Here is a 21,117-nt window from a genome sequence, read left to right on the forward strand (position 1 = left end):
TTCATGGCTGATTTTTAAATCTTCTTCTGTGCAATGACCTACATTATCCTAAAAATCAAGCATATGCTGATTAAAACAAAGCTTTCTAAATGTTCTTTAAATAATGCTAATTAACTAACAGTACATGAGAAAAAATCAAATTTAAAACAGATTTTGCAAGAAACATAAAATTTAACGAGAAAACAAACCATCGAAGTGTTGTACTGCTGTTGCAATTGTTCAACAATTTTAGTTCCTCTTTCCTCTTCTTTTCTCTAATGAAAAAGTTAACACTGATATTTAATATTCTGATACTGTTATTACTCGTAAATTCTCTTCCAACAATGGAACCAAATGCTTGCATTAAATCACCAAAAAGAAGAAATCTATGTGGCACAAACCTTGTGAATTTCTTTTTCTTTCTCCTTTTTGTTTTCAATGATCTTCATGCGTGACTTCAATTTTTCTTCATATTGAGGAAAATAGGGTTTACCAAAAAAGAATTTACGAAAATCTTGATTTATTTTTTCTTTAGCTAAAGGATCCTCTTCCTGAAAAAAAATTGGCCATTAAGCTATCTCAAGTTCTCAACAAATTTCTTCGGTTGCAACACAACCACACAAAACTTAGCATACAACAATGGTACCAACCTTTAAAAGACTTTCATAGTTGCTAACGATTTGCAGTAATTTCTCATTATACTGAAGGAGTAGAATAGTCTGAAAAGAGGACAAAAATGTTGCTAAAAATGCAGCAATTTCCTATATAGAGTAGAGCTTGTGTACACCAGCATCTCAAAGGGGTTTGAAAAAGTGTCGTGAAACACAAGTGCAAAACAACTTCTGAGGTAAAAATCATTCAAACAAAACAATCGATAGAGAACTTGCAAATTACTCTAAATCAAACAACTTCTCGCATCCTTGACACATTCCCTATTTAAAACTCAGTTTGCACTTCATTAAAATAACTGTAAAAATTAAGACAACAAATTGCTTAGTTTTGCCTTTTTAATCAGATCTGATTAATTATCACTGTGCAACAAAATTTCAACTTTGAAAAACTTCAAGAATTAGTACTTTGTAAATTCGGGTGCGCTGATTCCGAATATAGGCTTGGTTTTTTACGATCACATGAGAATTTTACAACCTAACACTTTATAGCTGTGCAACAAGTTTCTCACAACTTCATTATAATTTTCAGCTTGATGTGAACCTAAGAACTTTTGGCATATTCCTTTGAAACAGTTTCATGCAACTTGTTCATCTTCCTTCTGCATTTCAATGAACTCATCATTGAGAAGAAGCTTGCGTATTTGTGGCCCTACGAATACACTTTCTTTAATTTTAGCAATTGACAAACTTGGAAACGTAGCTTGCAAGAAGTCAAAAACTGGAGAGTCTTTATTTAAAGCTTTTACAAATTGTTTGAAAAGCCCCCGTTTAATATGCAAAGGTAGAAGGATTATTCTTTCCTGTGGAACTAATGATGAAGCAGCAACATTGTGCAGACCAGGCTCGATAAGCTGACTTCGCAAGGGCTTTGTTTCTTCGTGTAATGGTCGCTACAAGCTCTCGGATCCCACAAGCACAGGAATCAGCAGTACTTCATGTAGCCCAGTTGAAACCCTGTCAGTATAGCAACAACTTTCAAATCAGCACAAACTAACCATCTATTGGTTCTGTAATTTATTCTGTCCAAAATGAGATTCAAAGTTATATAATTTTCCTTTAGTGTAGTTAAGTATGCCACTGGCACAGATGGTAAAATGTTGCCATTATGCATAAGTACAGCTTATAAAAGCTATACTTCTTTCTTTCGAACTGTCTACAAACAGTCTCCAACCATTTGGGTCATAGTTTATTACAATACTTTCAAACAATCCAGGAATATTGTTGCAGTAACACAATTCATCACCAGCAGAAAAAAGATTTGATAAATCCTTAAATCTTTGCCGGTAAAATGCAACCTTTGTTCCAAGAACAAGAAAGTTCCATTGTTGTAAGCGGAACGCCAGGAGTTCACTTTTGTCTTTAGACAGAGTTAAGTCGCGTACAAGATGATTCAAATCTTCCTGAGTAATAAAATGTGGTCTTCTTTCACTCACAAAAGAGTCAAAGTCAGTGTTTGGGTCTTCAGAACTTTCAGTAGATTAATCGCTTATTACTGGGAGACTAGATGGAGGCTTTGGTATCTGCAATTCCACAGAGTGTGGAACCGAACGAATAGCAGATGGTAAACTAGGGAATGCAATGCATTTTTTAGTTTTCTGGTTATACCCTTCTGTTTTGGTGAGGCAGAAATAACAGTCCTTGATGTGGTCTTCCAGCTTTCTCCATACGATTGGTACAGCAAATCCCATAGACATGTTTTTTCCAGCAAACCATTTGCTAAGTTTCGTACTGCAGTCTAAGCAACAAAAATGTGGAGCCCAATATTTGTCTTGGTCACTAACTGCACATTTGTAGTATGCATAATACAAACGTTTCATTTTATTGCTTAGATTTCTTCTGTGTTTATTGAAAGTTACTTCAACGCAGACATAGCAAAAAGTATCAGCTTTGCTTTTGCAAGAACGCCATTGTTTAGACCAATTTTATACGATTAATCAAGCAGAATGTATAGGCTGTACAATTAATCCAAGAAATAATTGTGCTTTTTAACTTAAAAATCAATGCAATAAGTGTTGGACTTTAACTTCAGCAATCATTTAGGTACAAAAACATAAAATAAAAGCGAAACAAAGCAAATATAATTTTCAAAATGTTACAAGGCAGTATCCGCAATAAGGCAAATACACACATTTTTGTAAAAATTTAAAATAAAAATTACATAAAAATGGAGGGCGATGAAAAAAAATGGAGTTTATATTCGTGCTCAGCGCACCAGAAATATCCAAAAACACTTCTTTGCTGTTTTGAATTGTTTTTCTGTGTTGCACAGTAATTAGTTTACATTTGCATTGATATCCTGTAAAAGTTTTTGCCTGGACATGTAAAATGAATAATGTTTACAAAATTAGAAAAAATAAAGGAATTGATTAAACCTGTGTTTCCAACAAAATTCCTTAGATTTTTTAACAGTGTCATCTGAAGCCACCATTAACTATCAAATATCATAAAAAGATTTATTAAATATCACTATTTACAAATGTTTTACCTTATGCAAACTGCTGTATAAGTTTAAATAAAAAAGAAATATGTGATACAAACAAGCACCACAGTCACATGTCACCTGATTTGCTTTCCAAGTACCCAAGTGCTTCTGAAAAATGTGTTTTATTTCCTTCTCCAAGCGCTCTTTGTATGGTTCTTTATGATTTTTGTGCAGTGCAGCAGAATCTTTATCGTAATCTTGTAGTGCCTTCTGTCGAGCTTCCTCATGCTTCCTCGTAAGGACTGACGCCTCGCATTTACTTTTGATGACGGGTTCCTAATCAAATTGTTGAATTACAGAATATTACAATAAGTTAAAATCATCTTGAAGAATGATAGAAGAGTTATAATAATAAATTTCTGAAAAACAATTGCAGGAGACTTACCATTATTTGTATTATGACATCGGTTTCTCTTGTATACAAAAATGCTTAACGAAAGTTAAGTGCTACACTAGATTGCATTTTACAGGTTCAAATTACCAGAGTTGTATCATATTCTTGTAGTATTCTCTGCATTAACGTTTGACCTTTAGCCATGCTAATTCCCTGAAGTAGTTAAGTAAAGCATTTGAAGTAATATCAATTTGTTAAAACAAAGCTAAATATTTCAACCTTAAGCTAACGACAAAATACCTCCATTGCAGATGCAGGGTTTTCAATGTCATTGGTTTGAAGTAAGTCAAAAAGCTTGCTTGTAAAATTCAACAACTCTTCACCAACAATATCTTTTTGCCCAACTTTCAACGGAATCGTGAAATCATCAATGAGGAAACAAAAAAAATGATGTATTTCTTCTCTGAACTCATTATCCATGTCTATGTCAATATAAAAATGTTTAAATAAATATTGAACATAACATTCCACGGAATTAGTCATTTTGAGATATTTATATGTAAAGATATAAATGAATCCAGGTAAAATGTATCTTGAAAATAAATAAAAAAAGTTATAAACTTTGAAAGTATTTTGTGGAATAAATTATCAGCATCGTCAGCTCAAAATGTGTGTAAAGTAGAATTTCAACAATTATATCATCTATTGTGACAAACTTGTTTTGTACAAATCACTTTTAGTCAGTTTTTTAAAAACATTTTATCTTTAATAAGTTTTAAGCAGAAGTAAAGATAGCTGTTATGATAAGTTTTAAAGTTGCAGTCAATTGTAAATTATCACTGGCCTGTTTATTGTGACAACTCACCTTTTACACGGATGGAAGTTCCTGGTTTCTTTGGTTTTCCTTTATCAATTACTTTTCCAGGATAAGGAAGCAAGATACAATTTGTTGAGGTGAAAGCTTTTTTTATCTGATCTCTCACCATAATTATGTCAGGATCATTGCCTTTGTAGTGGAAAACCTCCTGTTCCAAGTACTTGTCACCTCCCTCTTTACCGTATGAGAAATCATCTTCAAACTTCCAATCACGAATCAGGAAAAGCAGAGTCTGCAAACATGATATCATAAATCTAATCATTACAAACATGTTTAAAGATTTTTTCATGCGGAGTGTTAAACCAATACCAGATTTAAATCTTTGAACAAATTTTAATGAATATGTTTCACATTTTTCTGAACCCAAATCGAACCAAACCAGACAAAACAACAAAAAGAAATGAGGAAGATATTAAACAAAGTTGAACCTTTCCCAGCAGTGACCACATACAATAGAAACCAAGCAACGGCCACCCGACGACACTGTATCACAACCACCTAAACATGGTCTGAAATTTTTTCTATTGCGATGTATAGCATTCTGTTTCACAATCGCGGGGTGGTGTCAAGGTGTGTAGACACCCCCCTTTGGATGGTTATCTTTTTCGTTTACGTTGAGTCTGACAAATGATGATCTGCAGCTCACTTAACGATTTAAAGAAACATCAAAATCACTATTATAATCTTCGCGATACTGAGTATCCAGACCAAAACTACAGCATGGCTGGCCAACTAGCGCACGACTCATAAAACAAAAACTCTGCGAGCTCTAATACAGTCGACTCCGCTTAATTCGGACACTTTGGTTCCGCTCACTTTTGGCCGAATTAAGCGGAGAAACGGCTTTGTCTGAATTAAGCGGAAAATCGATTGTTCATTTCGTGGTCATGCGTAAAGGCAAACAACGCATTTAAAATACTGTACTGTTGCGTAATAAATGAATTGCACCTGCGCTATACTGCAGTAATTGGCACTGATCGCATAAAACGCACAAGAGAACGAGTAAATGAGTACGCATAAAACGCACATTCTGAGCCGCTTCCTCTCTGTCTTTAAAGTTTCAACCTCGTCCACGAAGCATAGTCTCTTCACGTTGTTCACGCAGATTTGCATCATTTTTCTGCCAATCTTGCAAAGTACGTTTTGATATCCCCGCCAACGCAGCTTTTTTTGTTTACTTTAGTGAGCATTTCAAATTTTTCTGTACCATTCTGTTCTACAAGATGGTCGCAATGGTACCTAAGTAAAAGCGATTATGAAACTGGCACAGCGTTATATGAGTTCATTGTCGATTGTTACCGCATCAATCGTTATTGTTTCACCATAATCACTCATAATGCAACTGCATCTTGTGTTAAAACCAATCAAGTACTGTTTATTGTTTCATAACCTAAAGATGTAACGATAGGAATTGCGAACCTGTGTCCGAATTAAGCGGAGATTTGTCCGAATTAACGGGAGTTTTTTACGTTCAATTTTTACTTTTGTTCCGTTCCCGAGCATTTTGGCCGAATAAAGCGGTTGTCCGGGTTATCCGGTGTCCGAATTAAGCGGATTCGACTGTAGTTCGAAATTAGTTTGAATAACTCCTTAAATGTTGTATTAAACGCTGCTGTTTGTAATTGGTAAAAATAACCACAATTGTCTTTAACAATTCTGAATTTACTGTATACCATGCCGATGGTTGGAAATGCTAACGCAGTGAGGACTTCTTCTATAAATATGACTAATTTGTAGCACTCTCATTACGCTAACAACCTAACGTGTTATTGGCTCAACTTTCAGTTTGCCCAAAACTGAAATAACTGGACACAAAACAAGCCGTATGGACAATCTTGAACACAGCCAAGTCAGACTGCTTCATGTTTGTTTTTCTTGTTATTTTTACCATTGTAAAATAATTGATAAAAAATGCCTCCTTCACATCTCAAAAACACTATTAAATTTGTTTAAATGTATTTTCATATTTATACATACAGTTGCTGCCAATTTATGGCGTACACGTTCAAACCATCGTATACAAAGATTCCATAAAACTGTACACAAAGATTTGGAAAAGCCGTATACCTACCTATTATATGTTTTCCTTGTACAGTATTGGTTATAGGTAGCTGGTAGGTTATAGGTTGTAGATTATAGGCTTGTGGGTGCACACACAGGTTAGCGCATATCAGGTGCATACCGTAAATAAATTACTGTGACAACTTTCTATTTTTTAACGCTTCTCATTGTGAAACACTTTTACCTCAAAATGTTAAACGCTTGTACCTAAAAGCATAGTAACCACCAATACCAATTTAAACTGGACTAGAAATAGCCAAATAGTTATCTTAACTGCAGAAATAGTTTTCCAGCTGAGATTCCATGCCATATTATAAACAGCTAAATATTGTGGATAATAATTGTTCATAATTACTTGATATTTACCTGAAAACATTGTATACTTTGCATTGTTTTCATGGATTCTTTTGCATAGTCAATGAATACCTTAAAAACAATATGTTTAGTTTGCTTTGTAGCAATCATAAATAACTTCAAGTTGTTCGTAACACCAGGGAAATTATTCAAAAAAACGTAACAGTTTTATGGTTTGTAAACAACAAAAACCTGTAAGAACATGAAACTTACAGCCAGTGGTTGCAGATGATTTTCCTTTATTTGTTTATTTAAGTTGTAAATTTGAACAGAACTCAGCAATGTGCTAAATGTAAAGATGTTTGAATCATTTCTAGCCCCACTTTTATCAAAACATCCCTGAGTGTCCATCAGTAATAATGCAATCTGCATAGAAGTAATCAGCTTTTTTAGTAATTTTGGATGTTCCTTTTGATTACCAGCTTTTACCTTTGTACCATTCTTCTTTTGTACAAGATATGGTTTACTCCAAATCCATACTCCTTCAGTTTCACGGTGCATTCCACCTTTCCATTTGAAATTATATGGAATTGGAGTGTCAGGTTTATCTAGCCAGCAGCAGTCCTAGAAAAATATTAGATGAAAAAATAAAATCTGGTGATGATATTGAGCAGTTTCTTGATAAAGCTGAAGTTTTAAGTCTTGTGACTGTCATGTCAGTTGTGAAATCAACGCACATTTCTATAAACAATTTGCCTGGAACAAAAACGCTTTGCAAAAAGAATAAAATTAATACGATACTTGAGTGGATGCAATTATCATTACGATAACCACCTTGGAACTTTTGTAACATACAAAATCATGAAGTTAAACAAGTGCCAAACACTGCCAAAATTTGTTATATGGTGCTGTTTCCTTGTTGGCTCAGGATGGTGAGAACCTTAACTTCTCATCCCCGGAACGTTGGAATCAAATATTGGCCAACCTTACATTTTCTATTGTTTTCCTTAAACTGTAGAACATAAATTATTTTTGGTGCTGTATGTAAATGCTTGTAACATGCTAATGAAAAACTTGCAGCTTGATAACAAAGAGATGACAGCAAGCAGCAAAATTGGAAGATTTATTTTTATCTTTCTTTATAATTCTTTTATTTTATTATAGCAAAATAACAGTTTATTTGCACAGACAATGGGGTGTAAAAGACTTTTGTGTTGACATGTAACAAATGACATCAATCAGCAATAACCTTTAGCACTAATCAGTATTAATCATCGGCACTAATTTCGAAATGTGATGCAAATCAGAATATAGAAACGGAGGCAGAAGTTCCCAAGCTTTTCGAAAGCAGAATTTAGTTTATTGCTCCCACTCTGAAAATAACACAATAATATGTAGCCAACTAGTCATGCTGTCGAGTTAAATTGGGGCAAAAAGTTTGTTACCATTTTCTTATCACCCTATGTCCCTGCTTGTATCATGTTCTCTGTATATAGATTTTTTTAATAGTATGAAAGCAACAAAATGCATTTCAGAACTGTACATTTATGGTGACCAAAACCCCAAATTTGGTATATTAGCTAAGCTATTTATTTTGAAGTGCAATCGTGGTTTTTTAAACAAATGCGAAAGAAAATGCTAGCTATAATGTTTGCTGGTGTCATATTTACAAAATTGTTAAACAAAAAATATTCCAGTTTTTAACATTGTTATAAATATAATCTTTACAACAATTTTGGCTTGGGGAAATTCCCAAATTTAGGGATGTTTAAATAAAAACTCATCAAGGTCAGAAAGTTAAAAATTTCAAAAACTTTTTGTGCAAATTTAGTTTTGGTTCACACAGAAAGGACTTAATCTGTTTAATTTTAACTTAAACACGATCAAAAAACAAACAACTCTAAAGCTATTGCGCATTAATGTGTGTGCTGGCATAAATTGTACTTACAGAAGATTCTAGTACAAACTAGTGTTTCTCTTATTCACTTACCTCACTGTAGTAAACAAGTATTTAGCCATAATTCATCCATTCACATGATTTATTTTCCTACTTAAAGTCTGTTTAATCTTATATTTATGCTAATATTTAATGAAAACAAAGAGAAAACTTTTGATAGCAGAAGGTTATCTTTAGCCAAGATAACATCGAGCAAAGTTTGCAGTCGAAAAAAACAAATGCATTTTTCCTCTTGCATCCACTGATTGTCAATCAATTGTTGGCAGCAGGCCAAATTTACAAGTTAATCAAATTACGTGGACACACATAGTATCATAATTAAGATAGAAATACTAGAACAACGCAACACAATGAGTGCAAACGTGTACATAATTATTAATTTAATGAAATGAGATAACCACAAAGATAACTGTTAATATCGCTACTCTCGCGATATTATGGATTGGTCTAAGTCGATAAGACGTTCGGTAGAATCTCTTGTATTTTAGACAACCATGAACATAAACGTACTACTCTACAGTCGAATCACAACACACAACAAAAAAAACACATGGCGGTAGCATGGTCAACATAGAAATCTTATTAAGTACTTCATACCTATCAACAATAACCTCTAACCAGATAATGGTATAAGGCAGGGCTTCCCAAACTTTTTTGCTCGCGACCCCTTTCAAACTTCTGAAGTTTTCCGCGACCCTTCACGTTTAAATTGATTAGCAGTGCGAAATATACCTTTGTCATTAGTGACATTTATTGAGATGCAAAGACTGAATTCAAGCAACCAGTACTCAAAGCCTACTTACTACTTTACACATATGTAGGCTACTGGAAACAAAAAACGCACACACATTTATTCAGTGTGATTGGTGCGACTGCTTTCTGCTACAAAGCAAGTCCAGCCGTGGCTCAACACCTGCTAATGCTGGTCTCAAGGCGGTTTTAATGTTGATTAGGCTGGAACGATATTTTATTTTGATTGTATTTTGTACTTCGTGTAAAATTGGTATACGCTCTGCGACCCCTGACGTTCGTTACGCGACCCCTTGCGGGGTCGCGACCCCCAGTTTGGGGAGCCCTGGTATAAGGTATCTGTGCCTAATAAGGCAGTTCCCTAATAAGGTCCATTGCTCATATTTCGCAAACCCGTGCAAATAAATGAAAAATTTTGTCCCTATATAAAAACTAATATAAATTCATGATGGTTTACCAGATTTCATCCTTGTCACGTGATCAACCGATTCGCTAGGGCACAACAAAAATTTGATATTTGCAGTTAAGGTGGTTTTGTTAGTTTAGAAAAAAAGTAAGTGAGAATTTGGCCGGTTAAATGAACTGTTGTCAGCCGGTTGAAGTTTTCATGTAACAACCAACTTAGTATTGAAAAGGATAATGCACTTTTTTTTGTTAAAATTTTTCTGATAATAAAAATGTGACATTTTTTTCGTGGATGCCACATGCGCCTAATACGGCCTATGCAAAATGCTTGGCTAATTGATTTTCAGACTTCAAGAGTGGTTCCAGTCATCAGTTGGTAAGTTGTTGCAGTTACTTTGATGCGCCTAGTGGAATCTTTTTAAATGTTTGTACAACACAAATTGGTGGTTGCTGTCTTGTTTTATTTGCTTAATACGATTTTTCAGCTATGTTTTGAATCAAAATACTCACAAAATTGGTAGGCCTTATTAGGAGCCTATGCTCCTAATAAGGCCCATTTTTTGGAATTTTTAATTTCTTTATAAAAAATGTTTGGGGGGTTGCCAGGTATTGTGGTTTTAATATGTTGTAGTCATATACCCTCACTAATAGAATACGATTTTTCAGTCTATTCTCATTTGTGGTTCTTGAGTTATTTTCAAAAAAGTGTTAGGTGGGCCTTATTTGGTACAGGTACCTTAGTAAAAAATAACCTTGTATGACAAAAAGTGACCTGGAAAATGACAACAATGACAACGACGGTATTGAAAAATTACGACCAATTAGACCATAGTAAGGATAAGTATGATCACAATTACGGGTAACAGAAAACAATTTTTTTTTATCTCTGAACCTCAAACATTTTCTGCAGTTAGCATTTTAATGCATCTAACTGTTGTTTGCTGCAAGCTAATAAACCGTTTCAACTTCAGTACTTTAAATGAAAACTAAAAGTGTAATCGTCTTACCAGGTTAGACTCCAGATACAGGGTCAACAAACTCAGCATAAATGATTTTCCTTCTCGCATGGCTCCAGCAATGGAAATGACTGCAACAGGATTGTGTATGACGTCAGGATGTTCTGCCAAGTTCTTCAAGGCAACTTTGTTCATGTCATAGCTGCCATCTTCTTTGGGTATCAGCACTTGAATCGCTTTCCCAGGAGATGCTTAAACAGTTAAAATTGGAAATTAAATCCAGTAAAACTTTGCATTTCGAGGACTGCTACTGTACATAACTTGCTTGTCTTTTTGAATCAGAATAGTCACATCAGTTAAAAATATTTTGCGAAATATTATAAAGTGCATTAATTTAGTGGAAGGCAAGTGTGAAAACAAGGTGATGTTAAACTAACAAGGAACAACGTATTATGATGTCATAATTTTCCCTATGATGCAACGTCTTTCGTGCAAGCATGTTTCTGGCTTATATTACCAAATTGAAACAATTTGTACCACATGAACCTGTTATGTGTAATTTATGCGTGTCTTGGTGTCCAAATTGACAGTTTAAGTTAAGCATTTGGATTCCCGCTTTAGACCTTACGCACACAAAAAACGCTTGAATTAACATGTGACGTAATCGTCACGGTGATTACCTTCGTTACATTATTATGTCCGTACTTGATTGCACACCATAAACTAATGTCACTAATCACCCTCTGGTAAATTATTCTAAAAGAATAGTCTCCGTCGTGACGCGTTTTCGTCGGAGAAGAGGTGAATACGCTGTAGAGTACTCGTTTTGACCGCCTTACTTGTCGGGCTATTAGGCTATAGCCCAGACGGTCAAATTAAATCAAACAACTGGAAACTAATTTGTGTTTATCTGTCTGTATGCAAGTCATACCTAGGACAGCTACTAATCAACAATTCACGCCTTAAAATGAGATTCGTCAATATCGAGGAATAGTCGATAGCGAGTTATGGAACCTCGCTCGATTTAGAATGACAGCCACAAGACGTCAAGTAACATCGACAGATGTTACTGTTATATGTCCAGTAGCACAGTTCCCATTCGCCAAAAAGTTACATAAGATATTAGTCACTTTTCGAAGTTTGTCTATATTTTGATTAGGTATGGCACATATAATTTCTCCCCAAAAATTCTACCTTCAAACAATCGCATGGTCTATATCACCGTCTACTGGTAGTCTGGTATCTAACCTATATCTTTTTTGTATTAATTTTTGAATCGTATATTTTTTGCTACGGACGGCAGGGAGTGAAAAATATGATGCGAGCCTTGTTGTAGAAAGGTAAAAAAAGAAATACGCTAACAACCAATCATAGGTAAGCAGTACCGCGGTACTGTAGTACCGAATTACTGTAATGCGGTATGTTTTCAGAACCGATACCGGTACCGTCGGTACTTTAGAAAAGTACCGAATCTCTGTACTGAATTACTTTTTTCAACAAATTTCGATCGGTCCCGGTACTTGGTACTTTCACGTGATCAGTTCAAAATTTTAACAAGTATGTTTTCAAAAATACATGTTAATTAATTCTTAATACCAATTTTAGCATCTGTTGATTTTTTTAAATCTAGAAATGTCAAGTAAAATTACAAGCGATTAACGTCACATATGTCTTCATCTAGAGCAACTTTAACGAGGCATAATAGCGGCAAACATTACATTTGCAGCAGCATATTTTACACAAATAGTACCGGTACAGAGTACCGACAAAGTACCGAACTACTTTTTTAAAATAGTACCAAATACCGGAACCGTCATTATATTTTTTGCCAAGTAACGGTACCGTTACCGACGGTACATTCATATTACCGATTGCCTATCTCTGCAAACAATCAACCAGAGCTTGACAATCGCCTTTGTAAAAAGACCATCGCACACGCTTTCGACAATCAACGAAAGAAAGAGGAGTTCGCTCGTGCTTACGTTCTACTGTAACGCAAAGAGCACGTTCGTATTACCGCTCACGCTCCGGCTCTCTTTGGCGATTAAAAATTATTTTCAATCCAGCGCATTTTCGGACACCAATCGCATTCGTATGTTGCAAACACCAAACTTGCATTGTAAAATGTGTGTCTAACTGCAACTGTAACTGCTTATCATTATTTGTAGTAAATGTTATAGGAAAGTTGATGGAATCCCATGCTGAAGAGTTTTGTTTTGGTCACTCTGGCCATAAATGACTAATATAGACGAGTAGGGTATTAAGAAGCTTCTAGAATTGTAGATGCCAACGTACAACAATCTAATAATCTTCATTTTCAAATAGCGTTGCACGTAATTGACAATAATTATACGAAACTTACCTAACGGAGCTGATTTTACGAACGTTTAGTACATAGTACATTATTACACAACCTATCTTTTAATCTATATCCATTCACACGTAAACGCAACCGAAATGTGTGCGATATGTACACACGGGTCTTGGCCCACATTCCCGTTTTCCGAAACCAGGCAATAAAAGATTGTAAGGTCACGTAATAAACGTCCTTTGATAACTATTGCTACGACTGTAAATCGAGTGTGGAAAGTATGGCAGTGACACTGCTAAGCTGTTAAAGTGATTTCACACTGCATGAAGCCCACGAGTAGTGTAGTCTTGACACGAGAAATATCGCTTTCGCATCTCGTGCAAAAGTAGAACACAAACTACGTCGACAAAGTTACGATACACATATAGGTTTGGGAAAATTTTTGTCAGAAAATAATTCCGATTAAAAACGATTATAATAAATAACATTTATTTACATTTCGAGTTGCCTTCAACATAAATCATGGCAAAAAGACAATTTTTTCTGGTGACAGCAAATTTTGCGAAACTGAAACTCAATGTTAAGCGATTACAGTATTTGTGATGTAAACCTGTTTGCAAATAAACAACAATGACATAAAGTATTAACAAAAAACAACGCGCGCGGTAGATTTACGGAAAAAATAATCGCGGAAAAATTACGTAATTACTCATACGGTAGCTTTATTAAATAATGAGTTAAGTGCAAAACTACTTTCAAAGCATATATCGATTAAGTTGGAATAACAACGGCAACGTGAAACAAATTACGACACCAGGACGACAACTCGGCTCATTGTTGTCAGCTTAAACAACAAAGCGTTTATATTGAACCATCATCACATAGTTCTGACGTGCTACTGTGCTTTGCGTTGCATATTATGCTGATGTTGTTTATTTCTCGCTATGCGGTGCAAAAATTGCGCTGAAAATTAGTCTCAAAGCAGCCATTTTTTATTGACTACATAAAGAGATGATTTTACGGCAGTCCAAAAATCTAAAATAATTTTCAATCCAACCATAGTGTTGCTTGTGCAACAGAAAAAAAACGAAGAGCGAATGACCCTTAAACAGGAGTGTGATGCGATAGGGGGGATAAAGGGGCCATGGCCTCCCTTCCCCCAAAATTTCTAAGATTTGGACTATCTCGGCGATCTTGGTTCCGTTTCGACGTTGAAAAAAGGACGACGCTCTCAAAATCGCTCATAAAAAGAACGCGCTTGTGCCAATCTCTGCAATCATCGAACGGGTAAAAGCCTTATTTTACCACTCACAACTTGTCCGGCGTTTGTCGAAATGCACATATGAAGCGATAATCAATAGTTTTTGTTAAAAAGTAGTGATACCGAGGCTTCAATCGTATAACAAGTACAGTGCGCGGGGGGGGGAGGGGGGGGGACAAAGAGACCATGGCTCCCCCCCAAATTTCTAAGATTTGGACTACCAATAATTATATTTCTCGCGTTTACGAGCAGACGGTCAGTTATTAGGTCGGTCTTTATTACCCCCGCTCCGTTTCAATACAGTGTTACGTCACACACCACCTATGGTTTTACTACTCGACCATTGGTTTTCGCTATCGAAAACAGTTTGGTGTATAGTATTGATCGAGAACAATTGCAGGAGCTTCTTTTGAGCGCTCAAGATCACCCAAGCGTGTACAACGCAATCCAAATCATCGATGACTTCCGATCGCCTCTCAGAATTTTGTGTGCTTCATTGCCATCGTGAAAGGATCAATGAGGAGAAGATCAATCGAGTTGTAACGAGCTTAGCTGACGGGAAGCGACAAATGGACTTTTAATCATGGTGCCCCATACAAGAGTGTTGTTAATCGCTTAAAGTCAAAATATTGGAACCCTCACCCCCAAAATTTTGGGCTGGCTAAGAAATGATACAGTGTCAATCAAAATTTTACTTGCATGAAAATTTCAAAATTTCCAGGATCTAAAGCTCATTTGTCCTCAAATTTTCTGACAACGCATTTTACGCGCATGCGCACAACGGATTGTGCAAAAGTTCTATTCACTTACAATTTACAAAGAATTTACTTTAAACCAAGGCACTAACTTGATTTTATTAAAATTTTCGTCCTTCAATTTTTTTCAGAAGTAGGCGCCTACGCTATGATTATGCCTACGATATGATTACGCCTACGCTCACATGGGCTCATCACATGTGAGATGTAGGTATATATAGGTTATGTAAATTAAATTAATTTATTCAATTTTATAGTTAGTTAAAGTGTTCTTTTTGCATGACACAAAAAACAAAAGATAATAGTTTTAGCTTTTATTTCGTCTATCGAAAGTAATTCTCATGCACAAAGACAAAATGAGTTAAACAACATACCGGTACCACCAACTGCTGTTAAGAGTTTGGACACAGTTTGGACAGCATTTCGAATATAATCCATCCCAGAAGAATTCTATTTCGACATCAACGACTTCTCTAAAAGTTTAGTCTAAAACAAACAAGTAGCTTAAATTATTTTGTAACCTACTGAGCCGGATTTTGCAAAACGAAACAGTTTGCGTGACCTAAATATTTAATAAGGAAACATATAGTTCTAAAGCTGGCTACACCACTAAGCCATCCATAGGCATTACCTCTCCGTAGTAGGCTTACTAAAACCATGATGGAAATATGCTCTATTTACAGACCATTTTGAACAATCTTTTTTCTTTTTGGTTTAGTGGATTCAATAAAATTTACAACAAAAAATGCAAACAAAGGTCCTTCTCTTGCTACGACCTATACGATGGTATGCTGTGACTCTGAAAAACTTGTAATAAAACTAGCAGGGTATAGGATGGCACTCTCGGGTTAACGTTTATTTTGAATTTCTCTAACAAGCTTTCGAAAGCATCAGCTTGCTTCATCAGTTGTAATAAAGAAAAGATTATGTTTGTAATGAGTCTAATGACTGATACATCACAATGACATGCAAATGACATGACATTTGTTGAAAATGAAATTGATTGTCCTCGTAAATATATACCGATGTTGTGTGATCACAAAGATATCTTGTAAAACATATTTGTGTCGTATAGCCCGCGTAGTGCTTATAATGATCTACTACTATCTATTAAAGTGATAATTTTTGGGTGTTTGTTGGTGAAATTATGACATAACCTCACATACCGTGACATAATTTATCGCAAAACGTCCATTAAAACGAGAGCGTGTTATTTCCGTGCTGCTGCGTGTAGGTCACCTCGTAAACCACATTGTACAAATTTACTCAACTTTCACATAAAATATTCACTTTAATTTATGACTTTTAAACCGTTGTAACGCTGGAGATGTCCAAACTTGCTCGTTCGCGATCTACATCTTCTTTAACGTTTTGCAGCTCGAATGTTTTCAAACGTTTACCTGCAAGCAACGATATGTGTAGCGACATATCCTGTCGTTCAAATAATATTTTCAGGTCTTAGCTTAGAGTCAGATAAAATGAACGCCCAATAGGCATTGTTGTTTGGGTGCAGATGTCACGCTAAATTCTCCAACCAGTAAACTTCCCGCTCTTACGTCAATAAACCGACCTCTTCTCTTTCAACTTTTAATCACGTTCACTCGAACATGTCTAGGATAAATACAACGTTATTCTCAGTATCGTCCATCAAAAAAGAAGCAACCTTTCTTCAGAGTTCAAAACGTAGACTAAAGTTAAACTCTTTTTCACCAAACCACCGAGGTGCCATCGACTATCATTAGTTGGCGAGATAAAAAATCGCGAGCAGCGTAACATGACTCGGGGAGTGGAGTTGTAGGAAAAAACTAAAACGTGTACTTGTATCTAAAACTCACTAAAAACGATAAAAAGTGTTACAAGTGTAAGTAGTCGCATACGGGTAATATTAATAAGATACACTTTGTGGACATTGAAACAAACTACAGCATAAAAGCTTACGTCGTGCGCAAGAGTGGTTGTCATAGTCCATACTATATATACATCCATATATATGGATATGGAATACATCTACTGTGACAACAAATAGCCTACGTACGTTCGTCTGCTACAGTGTTTCTCCGAAAAATAAGACCTACCCTAAAAATGTGACCTAGCCTGAATTTCGAGAATGAATTTAATATAAACCCTACCTTTAAAATGAAACCTAGTCGATAGCGCGAAAGTGCAATGACCTGAAGTTACGTGAATAAACATAATTCTCAATTTTGTTTTTAATAAATGAAAATAAAAGACATCCCCCAAAATAAGCCTTAGTGTCATATTTTTAAGCAAAAAATAATATAAGCCCTGTCTTATTTTCGGAGAAACACGGTAATTACGAAAAAAGAGTCGGCAAACCAATCGCAAAACACACATGTGAAGTAACGTGAATTTTGGTGACATATAAATAGAATTTTAACAACTATACCTTGAAATAATTTTATAAAAGTAAAAAATTATCTTTAGTGGGAAATCACAAACATTTTATAAAAACAATGAGAAAGAAAAGCAAATTATAAACAAAACATTCATCTTTTTTAAATATTCACTTAATCTAGAAGAAATTTGAGTCCACACTGTATACACATGCTGAATGATCTACAGCAGCGTTATTCAACGGAGGCGATATTGTCCATCAAAGAGGCAATTGTGGCAATTTTTGAAGTTGGAGGGCGATTTTATTTTTTAAGGTGGTGGAAGACGCTGTTTCCATTGTCTTCCAAGTTGTGATTTTATAATTATGCATCTGTTATTTACCGCGCTATTATTGCATAAGGTCATACTTGCTTTGTTTCTGATTGTTCTTTCTTTTTGTGATAATTTCAAAGCATATTGTATATCGCAAGAAGCAAATACATTCGTACAAAAATGATCATAGGGGCGATTTTGACCCAAAACTCCGGAAAAAGGATAATTTTACAAAAAAGGTTGAAGACTACTGCTCTTCAGTAACAGTAACTGAATGCTTACTATCAATATATACGACGTCATCTCAAGGTTGGACATTTTTAGAATTTAATTTGTAGAAACACTTTTTTTTACTTTAATAATTTGTCTAATAATGTTCAGTATGAAATTAAGAAGTGATTTCGATATTATCAGTAATGCAATGATATGATACCTGTAGCTACAACGTAAAGCTTTCAAGTTTTACGGGAACAGCGAATACCGCCGTAAATTTCAATCGCTGTCTTATTACAAATTTTATGGTTTAAACAATAAAGTTTGTAACTGCAAAAAATATTTACTTTTTAGGCGGAGCTTGTACGCCTTACCTCTTTATTTATGGCATTGTGCCATAAAATTTAAATTGTTTGAGCTCGTTTAAAAAGTTTTATTTTTGTGACAAACAGTCAATTATTAACACAGTATCAAAATAGATCAAATAACTGCTTCACCGGGACGTTTTTCCACAGCGTTCGGTTGAATTCAAATTTGTGGGTACTTACTACTTACTGCCTGTTGCTAGGCTTGTAAATTTGATGGCTTGTCGTAAAGATTGAAATGCCCGGACTTGCATCGTCATATTATAGCTGGGCATCGTTTGTTCACAGTTTTGTAATGCAGCACTTGTTTGCTGCAATACAGTCTGCTGAAAATTGTTTGTCATTTTTATTAAGATTTATTCCTGCAGTTAACTCTATAGTCTATACCAACTATATGGTATATAGTATGGGTGTATCAATGCAATAGGCAATCAGTGAACAATATCTCTTGTAAAATTATTTCGAGTTACAAAAAGGTGACAATTTCTGACTTTTCCTGAAAATTTCTACCGGACATCAACATCAATATTTTACAAAAATTATGTCTGCAATTTTCACGTTAGTTTAATTAAATTGTCGCTCCAAACGCATCAATAACCTTGTCAAGAATTGAGTCACGTCTAACGCTTGTTCACTGAAAGGCGCTAGCGAGTGAGAAATGGATCTTTTCATTTTCGCGTCGGTTGAATCTTTATGCGCTACACGAAGCCGCTAAACATCGACAAATTCAAAGAGAAACTTGCGATGTTGTACAGTTTGTACCGTCGTTTTACGTACCGTCAAATTTTTAATAAAATCCAAATCAAATGCTAGAAGCTTTTGTTGTCATCTTATTAAAGCTCCTGGCTGTATGAGACGTGTACAGTAACAATAGTTGCTGTAGGTCCTGGCTCGTGAAGTAGGAATAGAAAGAAAGTCAGATAACGTGAAGTTTAGGAATAGAAAGAAAGTCTGTTTACATGCTTTTATCTAATTAACTAAACCTGTCCATGACACTGAGCGATCGAGGAGAGTCGACCTGACTTTTCTCCACATTCAATGTGTTAATTAGCGCAGGACCTCTGTCGTACTGGAATAGTTCCAGCTGTCAAGCGTCGCAATAAGCCCTTGGTTGTCATCCCGCAGTTTCTCATTTTCGATCCGCTTAGTTTTTCAACTTACGCTGTCCAACTCATTGAGTGCTTTTCAATGTTGGTAGTTCAAGAGAAAAATAAAAGTATTTCACAAAACTTAAAAATCAGAACATCATGATCAAGTATGTACAAATATGATTAAGAAATTTTGAAAACCTGAAATATTTGGCGTCAATTTAACCGATCCGAAACCCGGATCGACAACTTGTGATCTGTATTTATTTATTTATTAATAATCATGATATTACGCCCACGTTATAGCGGTGTGCGCGATATTCATTAGTAGATTGGTAACTGCCCCTCTGACTCCATTGTGTGGGAATGAGAATAAAAAGAGAAGTGAACTGGACGTGAATCAGCTGTGATGTGAACTGCACAGAATAGATCCAAGATCAAACGACACAAAACTGTTGTCAACTAAACAACAATTTTACAACATGGAGGAGAAGAGCGGATCTCGACCATTTCATGACCTGTGCGAGACAACTCCGAACGTGGAAACAAGTTTTGCAACATCGGATCCTCAACCAGCCGTGGCTCAGATCACAACCCAATACCCGGTTGGTCAGCAGCAGATTTTTGTTCAAATTCCTGTCCTTGGACACGATCCCACACAAATCACCTGTTCAACGTGTCATCAAACGGTTGTCAGCAAAACGAAAAGAAGTCTGAACGACTTTGCTTGGTCACTGATCGCTCTCCTTTGTTTTGTAGTGCCTATTTTCTTCTGCATTCCTTTACTATTTATTCAAAGCTATAAAACTACATACACCTGCCCTGTGTGTAAAAATACTCTGGGAATTTATAATTCTTAGCATCAGCTTTCATTAGGTTATATTTTTCATCGTATTTATTGTTATGGTAAATAGATTCAGCGAAAATTCTACATAGAGGTCGTTGATTTGAACCGCGTAATTATAAAAGGGCGAATTATCAAACTGGAACTGGTCTTGTTGGAAACCACGAAATTGGGATTCCCTAAAACTTTTCTCACAATTTTCCTCGCTCCAGGAGTTGGTTACTTTTCAGTTTCATTTTGAATTGGTTAACTTCCCATTTTGTTAAGGTTAAAGTATGGTGTAGTTGTAGACTGTAGAGTTTTTTGGTAGGTTGAAAAATTTACAGATAATGAAGTCATTTATATGTCATGCAATGTTTGATTTTTGATTGTTGAAATAGATTAGTGTATTGCAGACTCGAAAAACCTCAGTTATGCAATGGTGTTATATCTATAACGCAAAGCTTTAAATTTAATATAATTGTTTTAACAATCATTTTAACGATATTGATGATAATAATAATTCTAGATATTATTTAATTTAATGTACCCATAACGCAGATTTTTTAATTCAAGGCAAATATCGCCTGTGAAACATTGTGTGTCATTCTGTGTCGTTTAGGACAGAGCAACTATTTATATAAGACGCTAATATTGACTGAAAGCGAGAAATGAGCCAAGAACAATGATATTTTAATGGTAAAGCGCCACGCTAGAATATGCAGCCCTTAACGCCACATGTATATAGATGGATATACGGCGTTTCAAAATTGTTTCATGCCGCATTTTAAAGTTTCACACCGTAAATAGCTACTTAATGGTATTTATACCAAGCTTTCAAAAATTTTTGCACCTTTCCTAAACTGCC

The 21,117-nt window shown here is 35.3% G+C and overlaps 1 protein-coding gene across 1 annotated transcript; it reads right to left on the minus strand.

The window, feature by feature from the left end:
* Nucleotides 1-801: 801 nt before the first annotated feature.
* On the minus strand, nucleotides 802-15,580 carry LOC143449466 (atlastin-3-like). Its single transcript, XM_076949683.1, has 10 exons — nucleotides 15,468-15,580; nucleotides 10,818-11,017; nucleotides 7,188-7,322; nucleotides 6,972-7,124; nucleotides 6,771-6,830; nucleotides 4,332-4,575; nucleotides 3,767-3,948; nucleotides 3,614-3,679; nucleotides 3,211-3,408; nucleotides 802-2,962 (listed from the first exon to the last, which is right to left on the minus strand). The coding sequence occupies exons 1-10, from the start codon at nucleotides 15,529-15,531 to the stop codon at nucleotides 2,735-2,737; spliced, it is 1,530 nt and encodes a 509-aa protein (XP_076805798.1). The 5' UTR covers nucleotides 15,532-15,580; the 3' UTR covers nucleotides 802-2,734.
* Between the last annotated feature and the right edge of the window lie 5,537 nt (nucleotides 15,581-21,117).

The sequence above is a fragment of the Clavelina lepadiformis genome, chromosome 3 (genome assembly GCF_947623445.1).
Source record: "Clavelina lepadiformis chromosome 3, kaClaLepa1.1, whole genome shotgun sequence".
Classification (NCBI taxonomy): Eukaryota; Metazoa; Chordata; class Ascidiacea; order Aplousobranchia; family Clavelinidae; genus Clavelina; species Clavelina lepadiformis.

Bases quoted from the DNA above. Each gene is read 5' to 3' on its own strand.
- LOC143449466 (XM_076949683.1), bottom strand. From the start codon at position 15,531: ATGGATTATATTCGAAATGCTGTCCAAACTGTGTCCAAACTCTTAACA. The intron at 7,323-10,817 runs GTAAGACGATTA...ATATTTTTCTAG, and splicing joins TGTATCTGGAGTCTAACCTG to GACTGCTGCTGGCTAGATAA. The intron at 4,576-6,770 runs GTAAATATCAAG...TCATGTTTGCAG, and splicing joins AAAGTATACAATGTTTTCAG to ACTCTGCTTTTCCTGATTCG.